General features: G+C 39.1%; 1 protein-coding gene across 1 annotated transcript in view; it reads right to left on the bottom strand.

Annotated features, from left to right (window-relative positions):
- The window catches only part of LOC131535014 (uncharacterized), a gene marked incomplete at its 3' end in the record, with an annotated part of 92,873 nt that overhangs the window by 39,158 nt on the left and 35,357 nt on the right, over window positions 1-18,358 (bottom strand). Inside the window, exons 5-8 of the mRNA XM_058768147.1 lie at window positions 6,814-6,918; window positions 5,385-5,489; window positions 1,296-1,400; window positions 222-338 (exon numbers count right to left, since the gene is read on the bottom strand). Of these exons, the coding sequence (XP_058624130.1) occupies window positions 222-338; window positions 1,296-1,400; window positions 5,385-5,489; window positions 6,814-6,918 (432 nt within the window). The remainder of the gene's footprint in view (window positions 1-221; window positions 339-1,295; window positions 1,401-5,384; window positions 5,490-6,813; window positions 6,919-18,358) is intronic.

The following is an 18,358-nucleotide window of genomic DNA, read 5'->3' as shown; positions in this document are numbered from 1 at the left end:
TGACATGACAAAACAAAAATGTTGTCTTTTTAGGAACACAATCATTTCTCTTGAACCTTTTGGTTTATGGGATGCAGAGTATTTTAACACTTATTGTAAAATGCTAAATGTTCTTCAAAAGGCAGAGCGTAAACCCTTTTAAAAGCTAAGTTACATGTAAACAGGTAAATTAAACCTTTTAGTTAAATTGTAGTATCTAAAATATAATTTTGTATTCCCACCGGTTGAGAAGAAAAGATGCCAGTTCCACATCACTCTTCAGTCCCTTCTGTGCTTTTAGAGTTTCCCACCGTGTAAATTCTGCACCAATATTTACTGTGGTCTTCTGTCCTTTGTTGCTAAATCACATAAAACATCAAATCATATGGAAACTAAGAGGTTAACAGCTGTGTTTATCATTTGGGCAAACAATCATCAAACCTGTATGAGAGAGAAATAAACACTTGACTACAGGAAATGCCTCTGTTACTGATGTTCATTTACAAAGTGCAAAAGTTAATGGTCATTCCAGTTCAGTGTCTCAAATTTACTCATTTATTTTATAAATGTATAGATGTGAAAATTAATATGCTGGTAATTTCACACATTTGATAAATCCAACTGAACAGCACAAGTTTTTGTTTACTAACTAAAACAAAAAGCAGAGATGTCCCTGCTACATAGTTATGTTAGCTTGAACCCTTATAATAGTCTATATCTATCTTGTTCTTATATTTACAATGACTCATTTATAATGAAAGCTGCATTGCATTAACCTCTCCCTTGCACATAAATTCATTTTAAGTTCTGCACTGAGTTAGTAAATTTAATCAAATCAAAAATCAATAAAATTTATTTAATTTCTAAACTTTTTGATAGGAAATGTGACTTAAGCTATCTATTATTCTACCTGAATGTGATTACCAAAAACCTCCAGTCTGCCAGAGCAAACCCTGCCGTTTCATGCTAACTGCCATTCTGCTGCTCTTTTCTATTGTTATGATGGAGATTCACACGAATCCCAGGAACTTTTCAAGGGTTTTCATGTGTACACAGTAATCACACGCAAATAATAAGGGTACTTTACACTGTTACACTGACTTTTATTCAGCATTCATCAGCCAAAAATAAAAAATAAATAAATAAAGTGTTAATGGGAAATGCAGTTTTACAATAACAAGAAAGTCGCCCGCATTTCTTCTTTTATCAGGAACTTGCAGTATATTAACTAGTAGTGTTATATTAACCAGTAGTAGTATCATGATACCAAAATTTCAATAAAATATTTTTCTTTTTTTTTTTAAGTTAAAAAATACCTTTTGATAGATGATGTTTTTTTCTCACTGAATCTCGGTGGTTCATCTTTTGACCGGTCACTCTTCACAGACACAGAGCTGAGCACACACGAGCCTGATCTTACACTAATGACACAAAGAACAGAGAGAAAAAAACAAAAAAACACTTTACTACAGGAGATTCATCAGTGTCATTACGAGACAATGTAATTACATACAGTATAGCCGTGCTTTTATCTTTCTCATGACTATGCATGGATGGTAGGACCGCATCAACTAATCGATAAAGTAATTTATAAGTAAAAATGAAAATAATCGATTAATTGTTTCAACAGAAAACATCCACCGGTCATGTCAATTTACAGTAGTGAATAATGCATTTCAATGGACAAAACACATGACATACAGGAGGACAAAAAAGTGAGCTGCTGCAGAAGAATATAATTATTTCGTTCAGTTGAGTTAATGTTCCTCAAACCAGTTAACATTTGGTCTGTGCTTTTTTTTTTAGATTATTTTATTTTAAATTTTGCATTAAAATGGTAAATAAGTGGTTGTTTTTTTTTATTTTAAAATATCATGTTTAAAAGAGGCTTCTCCATGTTGAATTTATGTACCATTCATATACAGTGAGGAAAATAAGTATTTGAACACCCTGCTATTTTGCAAATTTTCCCACTAAGAAATCATGGAGGGGTCTGAAATTGTCATCGTAGGTGCATGTCCACTGTGAGAGACATAATCTAAAGAAAAAAATCCAGAAATCACAATGTATGATTTTTAACTATTTATTTGTATGATACAGCTGCAAATAAGTATTTGAACACCTGAGAAAATCAATGTTAATATTTGGTACAGTAGCCTTTGTTTGCAATTACAGAGGTCAAACGTTTCCTGTAGTTTTTCACCAGGTTTGCACACACTGCAGGAGGGATTTTGGCCCACTCCTCCACACAGATCTTCTCTAGATCAGTCAGGTTTCTGGCCTGTCGCTGAGAAACACGGATTTTGAGCTCCTCCAAAGATTCTCTATTGGGTTTAGGTCTGGAGACTGGCTAGGCCACGCCAGAACCTTGATATGCTTCTTACAGAGCCACTCCTTGGTTATCCTGGCTGTGTGCTTCGGTCATTGTCATGTTGGAAGACCCAGCCTCGACCCATCTTCAATGCTCTAACTGAGGGAAGGAGGTTGTTCCCCAAAATCTCGCAATACATGGCCCCGGTCATCCTCTCCTTAATACAGTGCAGTCGCCCTGTCCCATGTGCAGAAAAACACCCCAAAGCATGATGCTACCACCCCATGCTTCACAGTAGGGATGGTGTTCTTGGATGGTACTCATCATTCTTCTTCCTCCAAACACGTTTAGTGGAATTATGACCAAAAAGTTATATTTTGGTCTCATCTGACCACATGACTTTCTCCCATGACTCCTCTGGATCATCCAAATGGTCATTGGCAAACTTAAGTCGGGCTGGACATGTGCTGGTTTAAGCAGGGGAACCTTCCGTGCCATGCATGATTTCAAACCATGACGTCTTAGTGTATTACCAACAGTAACCTTGGAAACGGTGGTCCCAGCTCTTTTCAGGTCATTGACCAGCTCCTCCCGTGTAGTTCTGGGCTGATTTCTCACCTTTCTTAGGATCATTGAGACCCCACAAGGTGAGATCTTGCATGGAGCCCCAGTCCGAGGGAGATTCACAGTCATGTTTAGCTTCTTCCATTTTCTAATGATTGCTCCAACAGTGGACCTTTTTTCACCAAGCTGCTTGGCAATTTCCCCGTAGCCCTTTCCAGCCTTGTGGAGGTGTACAATTTTGTCTCTAGTGTCTTTGGACAGCTCTTTGGTCTTGGCCATGTTAGTAGTTGGATTCTTACTGATTGTATGGGGTGGACAGGTGTCTTTATGCAGCTAACGACCTCAAACAGGTGCATCTAATTTAGGATAATAAATGGAGTGGAGGTGGACATTTTAAAGGCAGACTAACAGGTCTTTGAGGGTCAGAATTCTAGCTGATAGACAGGTGTTCAAATACTTATTTGCAGCTGTATCATACAAATAAATAGTTAAAAAATTCTACATTGTGATTTCTGGATTTTTTTTTTTAGATTATGTCTCTCACAGTGGACATGCACCTACGATGACAATTTCAGACCCCTCCATGATTTCTAAGTGGGAGAACTTGCAAAATAGCAGGGTGTTCAAATACTTATTTTCCTCACTGTAGCATATTAGTGCATTCCTGTGGTACAATTTTGCACCTTACGCACCTAATACAGACACTGACGGACAAATGCACCATGATTTAATCAAAGCACATCAAAGTCAATCATATTTACAGTACTCTTTATTAATTAAACGTTCTGCTTTCAGTTGAATTGACTTTTCATTTTGTCAAGTTGTGTCACATACACACCACAGCGGAGAATTTAGCTAATGTTATGCTGTAATGCAAAGCATATTAAATACCTTTTGGCAGATGAAGGTTTCTTCTCACTGAATTTCAGTGGTTCATCCTTTGACCAGTCACTCTTCACAGACACAGAGCTGAACACGTCTGAGCTTGATCTTTTCTAAGGACACAAAGAGCAGAGCAGAGCAGAGCAGAGCAGAGCAGAGCAGAGAGAGAGAGAGAGAGAGAGAGAGAGAGAGAGAGAGAGAGAGAGAGAGAGAGAGAGAGAGAGAGAGAGAGAGAGAGAGAGAGAGAGAGAGAGAGAGAGAGAGAGAGAGAGAGAGAGAGAGAGAGAGAGAGAGAGAGAGAGAGAGAGAGAGAGAGAGAGAGAGAGAGAGAGAGAGAGAGAGAGAGAGAGAGAGAGAGAGAGAGAGAGAGAGAGAGAGAGAGAGAGAGAGAGAGACTCTGACTTTTACAAACCTATTATTCTACACACACAAAAAAAAACATCAAAGTGATCATATGACGTTGCTAAAAAGAACATTATTTTGTATATTTGGTGTAATGCAATGTGTTTATGTTGCTTAAGGTTAAAAAACACATTATTTTCCACATATTATGCATTATTGTTGCTCCTCTATGCCCCGCCTTTCTGAAACGCACTGATTTTTACAAAGCTCATCGTTCTGAGAAGTGAGGCATGCTCTGATTGGCCAGCTATCCAGTGCATTGTGATTGGCCAAATACCTCAAGCATGTGACGGAAATGTTACGCCCCATTTCATGTTGTGATGCCGTGTCCCGGCCTTTTTACAGTCTATGGTCCCGGCGCGATGAGACTAAAACAATAAAACCCATTATAAACGAGGCATTTGTTGCATCCATTGGGGACATAATTACTGATTATAATGACTTATATTGTCTTTTACGTCGGCTGTGTAAACATTACCATGTCTGCATTTGTGATCGGAGAAACGACAAACAACAAGCACTAATCCACACTGCTAAAAACTCGCTTGAATCGTCAGTGGCAAATTCTTTAAATAAGAAAAGTACTTACTGGCTGTGAGTCAGAAGCGCCAGACTGTCCTTGCAAAGTTGGGATTGCCCCACTTTATAGAAACAGCCTTTGTGCAAGCCAGCATTGTAGGCTACTCTTCCAGGTTCAGGAAATAGTCCTCCGTAAAATGCACTGCCCTCTAATATTTGGGTTGTACTGTTCTGGAACAGTGTTGTTAATGCAACTTAACCACTGATTTCTAGTTGTGCCCTCTTTGGAAGCCCAAACAAAGTAGTCTCCACGACATGGCGCCGCAGCAGCAACAATACTACAGCGAGAATAATAGTTCCGCCTTCTTTCATTAACGTATACATTTGGGCAGTGTTTTGCATTTTGTTTTGACTTTTCATTTTGTCACGTTGTGTCACATACACACCATGTTAACGTTATTTCCTCCCAACTCTGTTCGCTTGGAAGAAGGTTCTTCCGGGTTAAAAATGAGGTTAGCGCATGCGCTGGTTCAAAGGTGAGCGCGTGCAGTGAGAGAACGGGATTGTAGAAGAACTGTGTGTGGAATGGAGTTGCGGATGTGAGAGTCGAGGCGATGGAGGGAATAAATTGTGTTAATTGAATAAACGTTGTGTTTTATTTAATTATCACACCACAGTGAAGAATTTAGCTAATGTTACTCTGTAATGCAAAACACATGAAAAATACCTTTGGGAAGATGCAGGTTTTTTCTCATTGAATTTCAGTGGTTCATCTTTTGACCAGTCACTCTTCACAGACACAGAGCTGAACACGTCTGAGCTTGATCTTTTTCTAAGGACACAAAGAGCAGAGAGAGAGAGAGAGAGAGAGAGAGAGAGAGAGAGAGAGAGACTCTGACTTTTACAAACCTATTATTCTACACACACACAAAAAAAAAACATCAAAGTGATCATATGACGTTGCTAAAAAGAACATTATTTTGTGTATTTGGTGTAATGCAATGTGTTTATGTTGCTTAAGGTTAAAAAACACATTATTTTCCACATATTATGCATTATTGTTGCTCCTCTATGCCCCGCCTTTCTGAAACGCACTGATTTTTACAAAGCTCATCGTTCTGAGAAGTGAAGCATGCTCTGATTGGCCAGCTATCCAGTGCATTGTGATTGGCCAAATACCTCAAGCATGTGACGGAAATGTTACGCCCCATTTCATGTTGTGATGCCGTGTCCCGGCCTTTTTGCAGTCTATGGTCCCGGCGCGATGAGACTAAAACAATAAAACCCATTATAAACGAGGCATTTGTTGCATCCAGTGGGGACATAATTACTGATTATAATGACTTATATTGTCTTTTTACGCGTCGCGCTGTGTAAACATTACCATGTCTGCATTTGTGATCGGAGAAACGACAAACAACAAGCACTACTCCACACTGCTAAAAACTCGCGTTTGAATCGTCAGTGGCAAATTCTTTAAATAAGAAAAGTACTTACTGGCTGTGAGTCAGAAGCGCCAGACTGTCCTTGCAAAGTTGGGATTGCCCCCACTTTATAGAAACAGCCTTTGTGCAAGCCAGCATTGTAGGCTACTCTTCCAGGTTCAGGAAATAGTCCTCCGTAAAATGCACTGCACTCTAATATTTGGGTTGTACTGTTCTGGAACAGTGTTGTTAATGCAACTTAACCACTGATTTCTAGTTGTGCCCTCTTTTGGAAGCCCAAACAAAGTAGTCTCCACAACATGGCGCCGGCAGCAGCAACAATACTACAGCGAGAATAATAGTTCCGCCTTCTTTCATTGCGTATACATTTGGGCAGTGTTTTGCATTTTGTTTTGACTTTTCATTTTGTCAAGTTGTGTCACATACACACCATGTTAACGTTATTTCCTCCCAACTCTGTTCGCTTGGAAGAAGGTTCTTCCGGGTTAAAAAGGAGGTTAGCGCATGCGCTGGTTCAAAGGTGAGCGCGTGCAGTGAGAGAACGGGATTGTAGAAGAACTGTGTGTGGAATGGAGTTGCGGATGTGAGAGTCGAGGCGATGGAGGGAATAAATTGTGTTAATTGAATAAACGTTGTGTTTTATTTAATTATCACACCACAGTGAAGAATTTAGCTAATGTTACTCTGTAATGCAAAACACATGAAAAATACCTTTGGGAAGATGCAGGTTTTTTCTCATTGAATTTCAGTGGTTCATCTTTTGACCAGTCACTCTTCACAGACACAGAGCTGAACACATCTGAGCCTGATCTTTCTCTAAGGACACAAAAAGCAGAGAGAGAAAGAGAGAGAGAGAGAGAGAGAGAGAGAGACTTTGAATTTTACAAACCTATTCTACACAAAAAAATAAATAAATTAAATGAATTCATATAATCATTTTCACAATAAACATCAAACATTATACTGCATTCCTACATGTCTGCTATAACACAATAAATTACATTATCAATTAAAAACCAAACCACCAAACTCATTCACTATAACATGGGCTTCCTTAACACCCCATCTCCATTTAAAAAAGGAATATTGTCAATCTGCTTGTAATAGATATATTCCATAACCACTCGTGATTCCAACAGAGATTTAAATACAGCTACCATACAAACATACTTACCTGTAGAGGTCTGCATTCCCGCGGCTATCAAGCGAGAACTAACCAGATTTCTTGCAATGTGGGATTAAATTCCCGAATAAAAAGCGGTAGCGGTCAGTAACTCTGGTGTAATTTGACCGGGTGGGTGCGGAATATATCCTCGCAAGAGCGGGATTAAAAAAAATAATCCCGCGCAGACCTCTACTTCCCTTTATTTTTTCCTTCATTTAGCTTGACCTATTACAAATTTAGCAAGTACACATTGTTCTTGTAAAGATCTCTTATAAGAACAGCCCAATATAAATAAACTATTAGTATACAGAAAACCTAATTCTGTTATTATTTTTCTTAACAGCACAAAAATAGGTTCAAGTCCAGGGCAATCACAAAACATATGAAAACACCATCTAAGGCATCACAAAAGGACAATTTGATGTAACATTTTCATTTATCTTTGCAACAAACTGATTTGGGGCTAAAATACAATGAATCAATCTCCACCGAAGATCTCCACATCTTTTTGAAATGGGAGGTTTACACCAAAGTCTCTAAGATGGAAAAATATCCTCAGATACAGAAAGTTGAGATTTCCATTTAGTGTCAGTTTTTCCGTTCAACTGATTCAAATGTAAAGTTTTGACAAATGTAATACAATATTTTTCCTATAGAATCAAAAACTAATTTTTCACAACTTTTGTGTTCAACTTGGAGTGAGAATTCCCACAGCAGGGAATGATTAAATCGCATCCAAAATAAAAGTTGTGTACATAATATGTCTGTATTATGTATATTTATTATGTAGACACACATACAGCATATATTTTGAAAATATTTTCATGTATATATTTATATTCATATAATTTCTATTATATGTAAATATATTTAATATATAAACATAACATTTTTCTTAAATATATACATGCATGTGTGTATTTATATATACATAATAAATATACACAGTACACACATATGTATATACATATATTTGGGTTGTTGACATGACATGGCATTTTCACTGCTAAAAATGAATATAAGTAATATTGTCATTATTTAAAATGCAGTAAATTGTTAAACATTTCTTTGTCCCACGTGGACCTATTGTTATAAAAGCTGCAGTGTTATTAGATTCTTTTAAATTTTGAGCTAAATCTCAAAATTGTCCTATGGTGTGACTGTCCCAAGCATGGTTCAATAAATTACAACTTTTATAAATGAAAAAGAAATGCATAAAAATGTTAATCAATACCTCTGGCATAATTGTACAAGTGTCTATTTTAGTAAATGGCAATCATTTTTTTCATCCATATATTTCTGAAAGCGTAGGAACTCAATACATTTTGTTTCTGAAAACCATGTCCTCCGGTGTGACACCATATCCTGATTTTAAATCGGCCAATTCCAGAGAAAACTTAAATTAGTTGAAGGACCCCATTCATGGTCATGTTACTGAAGCCCCCTGTGAAGCCCATGATATGTGCACATGGTCAATTTTGCTTTTTTGGAACCACTACAAAAGTGTAACGTTTTGTTGTCCTTTGGTGTGACACCCCTAAATTATATTTAATTAAAAACTGCATGTTAAACTACATAATCATGGAAAATTATGCACGTGTCTCGCTTACCGCTAATGACAGGTTAGACAGAAAAAGGCTGAAACGTCCTATAGTGCGACAGAAAATGTCCTCTGGTGTGACGCCTGTACTGTCACACCACAGGACAAAGATGTCACACCAGAGGACAAGGTCTCTTTAAAAAACATTTTAAATAATTAAATAAGATTTATTCAACTATTTTTTCTGATGTTTTCACAGAAAACTTGTACTGTTATAAAGTGTCATGAAAATAAGTATAAAATGTGATACTTTGTTTTTGAGACAGAAACAATTGAGGGAGAGAAATTAGTGGAAGAGAGAGGACACAGAAATATATAGAGAAAATTAACAGGGATCAAGGGAGGAGATCCTAAGAGAACAATGCAGAAAGTAAATAGAATCAAAATGATGCCTTGAAAAGAGTAGCAATATAGTTTTAAAAAATCTGAATGAATATAGGTTGAATATCAATCATATTCAACATCATATAAGACAGAGACAGCTCTACAAAAGCCCCACAAATTCAATATCAATATGCACTCACTGGCCACTTTATTAGGTACACCTTGCTAGTACCGGGTTGGACCCACTTTTGCCTTCAGAACTGCCTTAATTCTTCGTGGCATAGATTCAACAAAGTGTTGGAAACATTCCTCAGAGATTTTGGTCCATAATGACATGATAGCATCACGCAGTACCTGCAGATTTGTCGACTGCACATTCATGATGCGAATCTCCCGTTCCACCACATCCCAAAGGTGCTCTATTGGATTGAGATCTGGTGACTGTGGAGACCATTTGAGTAAAGTGAACTCATTGCCATATTCAAGAATCCAGTCTGAGATGATCTGAGCTTTGTGACATGGTGCATTATGCTGCTGGAAGTAGCCATCGGAAGATGGGTACACTGCAGTCATAAAGGGATGGACATGGTCAGCAACAATACTCAGGCAAGCTGTGGCGTTTAAACGATGCTCAATTGGTACTAAGGGGCTCAAAATGTGCCAAGAAAATATCCCCCACACCATTACACCACCACCACCAGCCTGAACCGTTGAGACAAGGCAGGATGGATCCATGCTTTCATGTTCTTTACGCCAAATTCTGACCCTACCATCTGAATGTCGCAGCAGAAATCAAGACTCACCAGACCAGGCAACGTTTTTCCAATCTTCTATTGTCCAATTTTTGTGAGCCTGTGCGAATTGTAGCCTCTGTTTCCTGTTCTTAGCTGACAGGAGCCGCACCTTGTGTGGTCTTCTGCTGCTGTAGCCCATCTGCTTCAGGGTTCGATGTGTTGTGCGTTCAGAGATGGTATTCTGCATACCTTGGTTGTAACAAGTGGTTATTTGAGTTACTGTTGCCTTTCTATCATCTCTAACCAGTCTGCCCATTCTCCTCTGACCTCTGACATCAACAAGGCATTTTCGTCCACACAACTGCCGCTCAACACTAGAGATGGTTGTGCTTGAAAATCCCAGTAGATCAGCAGTTTTTGAAATACTCAGACCAGCCCGCCTGGTCTGGCACCAACAACCATTCCACGTTCAAAGTCACTTGAATCCCCTTTCTTCCCCATTCTGATGCTCAGTTTGAACTTCAGCAAGTCGTCTTCACCACATCTAGATGCTTAAATGCATCGAGTTGCTGCCATGTGATTGGCTGATTAGCAATTTGTGTTACCAAGCAATTGAACAAGTATACCTAATAAAGTGGCGGTGAGTGTATATCGCGATAAAATAATTTAAATAACGGTGAAATGATTTTAACATATTTCCGATATTTCATATACTGTACATGCCAGTGTTTCCCATACATTGATTTGTGGCGACTGACTTCGTTGAATAAACCAGGGATTTCCTGGGTCAAAAGGTCTTCGGTGGTGGCTGACGGTCATCCACACACGCAATAAAAAGTACCCTCCCCACATAATCTGTGAACCCAATACTGACCATAACTAAAATAAATGCAAAGAAACAGTTTGTGATTTTTAATTATATTTATTCATGAAAGAAAAAAACAGCCACTGTCAGGGAATATAATAAAACTGGCTTTCATATTTTTGAAAGATAGGATTCTTCTTTGCTAGACATCACAATTATAATTATATCAATATTGAAAAAGCATTTAAAAGTAGCATTAAAAAGTTTATATTTAACTAGTAGTCTGATTTTCTACCACATCTGAATAAAATCAGCAGCTGGCTAACAAATTGCTTTGTGGCTGGTTTCACCTCACTCAATCTAAAGTAAATGATTTTAACTACACATGGTCAAATAACCTGATGCTACTGTGGATTATTAAGGCTAAATATTTTACTATTATTATTATTATTATTATTATTATGGTTAAATCTTTTTCTTTTATTGAAAGTGTGTTTTATGTTAGTTGCATGTGCGGAACCACTTGTCAGAGAAGATGAAAATACTTTTTCTTTTTTTTTTTTGAAGCACAATTCACAACAGAGGTAATTCAGTTTAAAAAATAAAATAAATAAATCCGAATGTGCCGCATGAAACATCTTGAATTAGGCCTACCACGCAATCACCTCAAAGAAAGCAACAGTGCATTTTATTCATCATCAGCCAATTAAAAGATCGAAGATCGCAACAGGAGAGAGCAGCATCAGCAGTGGAAAGAAGTTACTTTACTTTCAGTTTCATTCACGGCAGGTTTGCGCGTCGGCTTGCTGGCTATAGACCAATTTCATGTAGACGGCACAGTTACGTCACTCGCAGCTGCGCGCGCATTGTGGTGGCAGAAACACACAGTAACAAGCGGAGTGAAACGGGAAAGATCCACAGAATAAGAGATCAGATGTACTGTTGTGCCTTTGGATGTCAGAATCGGAATGCAAAAAAAAATAATAATAATAATTAATCTGGAAGAAGGGGGCTCAAATTTCTGTCTTCATGGCACCCCTGAACACACATGCCTAGTAATTACTCCTCACGCAAATACCCTGCACGAAGTTTTACAACGTGTATGTTTTCTAGTTTAAGAATAAAAACTGACAAACGCAAAATTGCACTGAAATCAGAGTGAAGACTGTTTACTTATCTAGCTGTTGAGCTTCAGAGAACTCTGAAAGCACGCTGCAGGAATCGCTGTGGATACTAGCCAGCCATATGAATGCAAGGCATTAAGCTCATTGGCTGCATGTCCAGCATGAACCAATCAGCTTGTGCCAAGTCGTTCAACTCTCTGAATATCATCAGTTACGTTAACAACCCGTCAGCTTGCGCCATCTAGAGTTTCATGGCTGAACTATTTATTTGTCATCTTAGCAGTGTGTTTGGGGTCGTTATGTTGGAAAACTGCCGTTTGGTCCAGTTTCTGAAGGGCGGACATCATCTTTTTTTTTTTCTTGGTACTCCTCACCAGGGCATCGCCACACATGCTGGACACCATCTGAGCCTTACAAGTTTATCTTAGCCTCATCAGACCACAGGACATGTTTCCAGTAATTCATGCTCTTGGGCAGTTTGTCTTCAGCAAACTGTTTGCAGGCTTTTTTGTGAGCCAGCTTCAGAAGAGGCTTCCTCCTGGGACGACGGCCATGCAAACTGACTTGTTGCAGTGTGCGGCATATGGTCTGAGCACTGACAAGCTGACCTTCTACTTCTGCAGCCTCTAAAGCAATGCTGGCAGCACTCACGCGTCTGTTTTTTGAAGCCAGCTTCTTCACCTGACGCACAGCACAAGGACTCAACTTCTTTGATCGACCCTTGCGAGGCCTTTTCCGAGTGAAACCAATCTTGGAAAACCTCTGTATGACCCTGACCACTGTACTGTAACTCAGTTTCAGGGTGTTACCAAACTTCTTATAGCCTAGGCCATCTTTGTGGAGAGCAACAATTCTAATTCTCAAATCCTCAGAGAGGCCATGAGGAGCCATGTTGAACATCCAGTGGTCAGTATGAGAGAATTTTACTCAAAGCACCAAATTTTAACTGCTCTAAAACAAGATACGCAAATTTGTATAGTCCGGTCAAGCAGACAAAAACATGAACATGATGAATAGGACATGTGGCGCTCAGTGGCAGCGCTAGGGCGGGGCTTGACGGGGCTATAGCCCCATCAGAAACTTGCTTAGCCCCGGCACAGCCCCCCCCCCAATGATTTTCTAATGATTTTCCTTTTTTTTTTTTTTAACTCACAGTATCACATTTATTAACACTGAAAAATAAACATTAAAAACCTAAAAAAAAAGTGCCTATACAGTATGTGGCCAACAACAATTGACATTGTGGGGGGTGACGGTAATGCAGTTAGTCTGCGATCCGCCGTAAAACTAGAAGAAGAAGAAGACGTTGTGGGGGAGGGGTCAATTAGGTGCAATTAGTGCAAATTAGCATTCATTTTAAGTTTATAGACAGCTATCACAATGGTGCGCTATTTAATATCAAGTAAAAGACCGCGAATTTCAGACACTTTGCAGAATATCTCAGATGAGAACAATAACACAAGTCGACAGTCTCAGTCTGAAGTTCAGGATGGAGAGGAAGAACTGCTGTCTGTCATCACACAGGAGGAACATCTAGCAGCTGCTGGGTGCAGCAAACTGTGTGGTACGACCATCAATAGCGGTCTTACTGACTCGTGTATATCTCCAGACCTAAGCATGTCACCAGTGGAAGGGCCACGGCGCCCTCTTTTAAGGACATATCCTGGCATTAAAAATGGCCTGCAGGTACGTTCTTTTAATCGCAGATGGTATGAGGACTATACTTGGCTTGAATATTCCATTTCTATGGACCACACATTTTGTTTTGCCTGTAGACATTTCTCGCGCCCAGGGACTGGTCACACAGAGAGGGCGTTTACGCACGATGGGTATCAGAATTGGCGCAAAGCAACACAATCTTTCAAAATACACAATGCCAGTGCAATGCACAAATTCTCTATGGATGCATGGGCTGAGTTTAACATCAGGAAGGAGGATGGTTCAAAAATCAAGAATGCACTGAGTGAAGGACATGTAAAAGCAGTACAGGAAAATAGGGAATACATGCGAGCAGTTGTTGAATCATTGAGATTTACTGTTTGTTAGACAATTGCACAAAGAGGCCACAGAGAAGATGATAATTCTGCCAACCGAGGAAACTTTATTGAGCTGTTGCATCTTATTGGCAAGTTTGACAACACTGTTGGAAAAAAAATACTTGACAATCCCCAAAATGCAAAATACACACACCATGATATACAAAACGAGTTAACTGAATTAATGGCAAATATGGTGAGGGAGCAAATAAGTAGTGAGATTGAAGAGGCAGGACTGTTTGCCATAATAGTTGATGAAAGCAGAGACGTTAGCAAAAAAGAGCAGGTGTCTGTGGTGACACGTTATTTGCACAGTGGTGTTGCATTAGAGGAATTCCTGCATTTCACTCCTGCTAGTGGATTAAATTCTGAATCACTCTTGAAAACAATCAAACAGACATTGCACAAATGCAATATTGACCACAACTGTTGCATTGCACAGTGCTACGATGGGGCAGCAGTCATGTCCGGCTGTCACAAAGGTGTAGCAGAACAATTCAGAAAAGATGTCCCGCAAGCTTTGTACATTCATTGCCATGCACATCGGCTGAACCTTGTTTTGGTGGACTGTGTTAAAAGCATACAGCCCGCTGCTGAATTCTTGAATCTGTGCAGATGCTTTATAATTTTTTCGAGCTCTGTTCCTCATGAACTTTTCAGAAAAAAAACAACTGGAAATCGAACCATCGCAAGCTCCAGTCGAACTAAAGAGACTCTCTGAGACAAGGTGGGCCTGTCAGTATTCAGCCCTGTCGGCAATTCAAAAAATGCTTCCTGTGATTCGAGCAACCCTTATTGACATAATCAGTCATTCAAACGCTCGGGGAAAAATTTAAGCGAAGGGAATTTTCTCCCTCATTGACAGCCAATTCACTCTGCAGCTTACTTTATTTGAAGATGTGTTTCGAGTCACAAAATTTTTATCTGATCAGCTACAGTCTCCAGAGCTGGACCTTGCATCTGCCACAGACCTTGTACAGTCTGCCATTGTGACACTCTCAGAAAAGCGAAGCGAGTCAGCATGGAACGAAATATGGACCAGAGCACAGGCCCAGTGTACAAAGGCTGGCATTTCTACCCAGCTGCGGTCTGACAAGAGACAGACACAGCACCCGCACCACCTGCATGATTTTGTAATTGATGCCCATACAGGAGACCGTCCACCTTCCAAAACTGCCGATGAAATGTGTCAGCACTTTTTTTATCCAGTTATTGACCATCTTATCAGTGAAATGAATCGGCGCTTTTCTCCAGAGTCATGTGATGTGTTGAAAGATGTTTCTGCTTTAAACCCAATGCAGAATTCAATCCTTGACGAGGACTGCTTGTCACCTATGGCTCAGCATTATGGGATCACAAATGAAAACTTGTCTGCTGAACTACACCAAGTGCGACGGCTTCTAAACAGAAAACAAAAACAGGGGGTGACTGCAAGCACCACACTGGAATTTATTTCCTTACTCAGGCCATACAAGGAATGCCTTCATCGATTTGTACAGACTTCTTTGTATCTCCGTTACACTTCCTGTCACTTCATCATCGTGTGAGCGCAGCTTTTCTTGCTTAAAGCGCGTGAAAAACTACCTGAGAAGTACCAGCGGAGATGATAGAAACAGTAACTTGGTAATGTTAGCGATCAACTCCTCAAGAACAAAGGCCCTTGATGTGCAGGACATCATTGACTCGTTTGCCGTTAATCACAACAATAGACGAATTGTCCTATTGTAATATGCTTCTGGTGAGTAGCTACTCTTAAAAGATAGTTTATGTGGAAATATTGTTGCCACTTTAATTGTAATATGCTTCTGGTGAAAATTGCTATATGGAAATAGTTTTATGAATTGTCGGCACTTTAAGTATTGTAAAAAATGGTTAGAATTTACAATGTTTTCCTGCCAGTTGGCATTGAGAGTGACTGACACTGGATGGTCTAAAAATAATGAGTAACTAGATAAAAATAAATAAATAAAATAAAAAAATCCCTACATTCTCTTTTTTTTGTGTGTGTTCATAAATTGTATTAATTTGTAAGTGTCATATTTGGCAGTAGGCATTAGAAGTTATATTACTAATAACAGTGGCATATACGAGAAGTTTAATACCACAGAAAAAAAATGCCTTTTTCGAAGCTGCTGTGTATATATATAATATACCGTATTGTCCCGAATATAAGAAGACCCCCCTTTTTCCAGATGTACCTTTTAGAAAAAGGCTTTTTGAAAACCAAATCTTGTTTTTTTTTTTGTTTGTTTTTCTCTCTGTAAAACACATTTGTTTCTTAAATTATTTTCAAATTGCATATTTTTCCTATTTTAATTTTTGTTTTGAAATTATGGTAAATACTGGTAAAAATGTACCAACAATGACATTGAAAAATTTCTTTTTGATATACCATTGAAATAACAGGTAGCCCATCTGAATTATATAACATTTAGGCTATCCATCTCATAGTAGCCAACCAAAATTTTATTATCAGTAGAAGTGAAATCGTATTGTAGTCTTCAAATCTGGGTACTGTCTTATGTTTTAAAATCACTTACAGAGGAAGTTTGGTCCCGTCAGGCTAACATGACAGTCATGACTTTACAACAACACATTACATTCCATATTTCATGGCTCACTCGTTTTATGCGTTTTTGGCGCCACCTATTGTTGTGGGTATATTACTGACATGTCAAAGTCTAGACCCCGAATATAAGACGACCGCGTTTTTTCAGATGTATTTCCAAGAAAAAAACATCGTCTTATATTCGGGACAATACGGTATATATATATATATAAATAAAAACACAAGGTGGCTGAATTTGCATGCTATTTAGATAGCTGAAGCTTAGGCATTCATTAATTTCTCTCAACTTAATTTGTTTTTTTAGCACCCCCTCTAAACTGTTAAGCCCCCCCTTAGCACCCCCAACAAAAAAATCCTAGAGCCGCCACTGGTGGCGCTGCATGGTTAAACGACGTATAGCGGTTTTCACGTAGGGTGTACTCAATTTTGTTGCCAGCTTTTTTGACAATAATGGCTGTATGTTGAGTTATTTTCAGAGGACAGTAAATCTGTACTGCTATACAAGTTGCACATTGACTACTCTAAAATATATCCAAGTTTCATTTCTATAGAATTGTCCCTTGAAAAGATATACTAAAATGATTGCCGAAATGTGAGGGGTGTACTCACTTTTGTGAGATTACTGTATATAAAACACACACACAAATGCACACAAACTCTCCGCGCACATACATATATGAGACGCGCACAAACACATAGTATATGATACATGATTCTCAGTATAAACAAGTCATTTCAGTGTAAAGGGATTTGCCGCTTCATTCAGACTGGTACTGGACAGATTGAATCAGGGTATATTCCGTCTATACGGTTTTTTATTTAATATTAAAAACAGAAAAATAAGAAAACGGTTCCTTTTTTCAAAAAAAAAAAAAAATTCTGCTTGAGTTTTCGTTTTTTCGTTCAGGGCTAGAAAATTAATAAATGGCTTGTATATTCGATCTCTGCACATGGGCAGGAATGAAACACGTTGAAGAAAAATTCATTTTGGCTGATTTTACATTATTTTCTATATGCTCATGAAATGTAGTGGAGTGTTTCTTTCTAGTTTCTTACCAAGAGTGGAAAAGTACAGTTTGTGAGCTTGTGACCTTGAGTGCCTAAGGATGTATAAAGGTGGAGGACTGCCCTCCCCGTTTGTCACACTCTGCAGCAACTTGTGTGTCTGTATGACTGTCTGACCTTCTTTGGAAAGAATAAAACCTTTTAATAACTAAGAGTGAGTTTGTCTCTTATGCTGATGAGAGTTAGTTAAAATTGCCCCGACAATTTGGCGTCAGAAGTGGGATTCCTTGGATGTGCCTTTTGGACCCTGACAACAGCGGACGGTGACTGATCATCCTGGACTCAAAGAAGTCACAGTCCTACCCCGAACAGATTGAGGGACGAGCGACCGACCGCCGGGGGCCCGGAGGGGACACTACTGGAATCTGTAAACAAACCCAGGTGGCAACAGAACTCTCTGGTAAAGAGATAAATCAGTCATTTAAAGAATTTTGGTTTTGAAATTAGAATTGGAATTAAGATAAGGGGATAAACCATACTGGTGGGTCTGACTCTGTGGTAGCGCGTAACTGAGATCACTGCGAGCGGATACAGCACAGTTAATATATTTCTGAATTCAGCCCCACCGTGCACAAGCTGAGGAGGCCGCTGGCAGTGAAACTGGGGGCTTCAAGCTGGCACAAAGTGTGCGGAAGGCTGCAAAGGGAAGACATCCGAAGAGAACACAGCGAATGGGAACACAGACACAATCTGGAATACCGCACAGCTGTTGAGGAGCGGGCTGAAGCTATAAAAACAGGATTTCCAGCACGTGTGGACACATCAAGGATTGGCAATTGCTGCCAGAACAAAGAAGAGTCTGTACAAGATTATTATCATCGCCTCTATGCAACA

Source organism: Onychostoma macrolepis, unplaced genomic scaffold (genome assembly GCF_012432095.1).
Source record: "Onychostoma macrolepis isolate SWU-2019 unplaced genomic scaffold, ASM1243209v1 Scaffold1, whole genome shotgun sequence".
NCBI classification, from domain to species: Eukaryota; Metazoa; Chordata; class Actinopteri; order Cypriniformes; family Cyprinidae; genus Onychostoma; species Onychostoma macrolepis.
The sequence above is the reverse complement of the archived record's forward strand: the minus strand, read 5'-3'. Positions and strand labels throughout refer to the sequence as shown.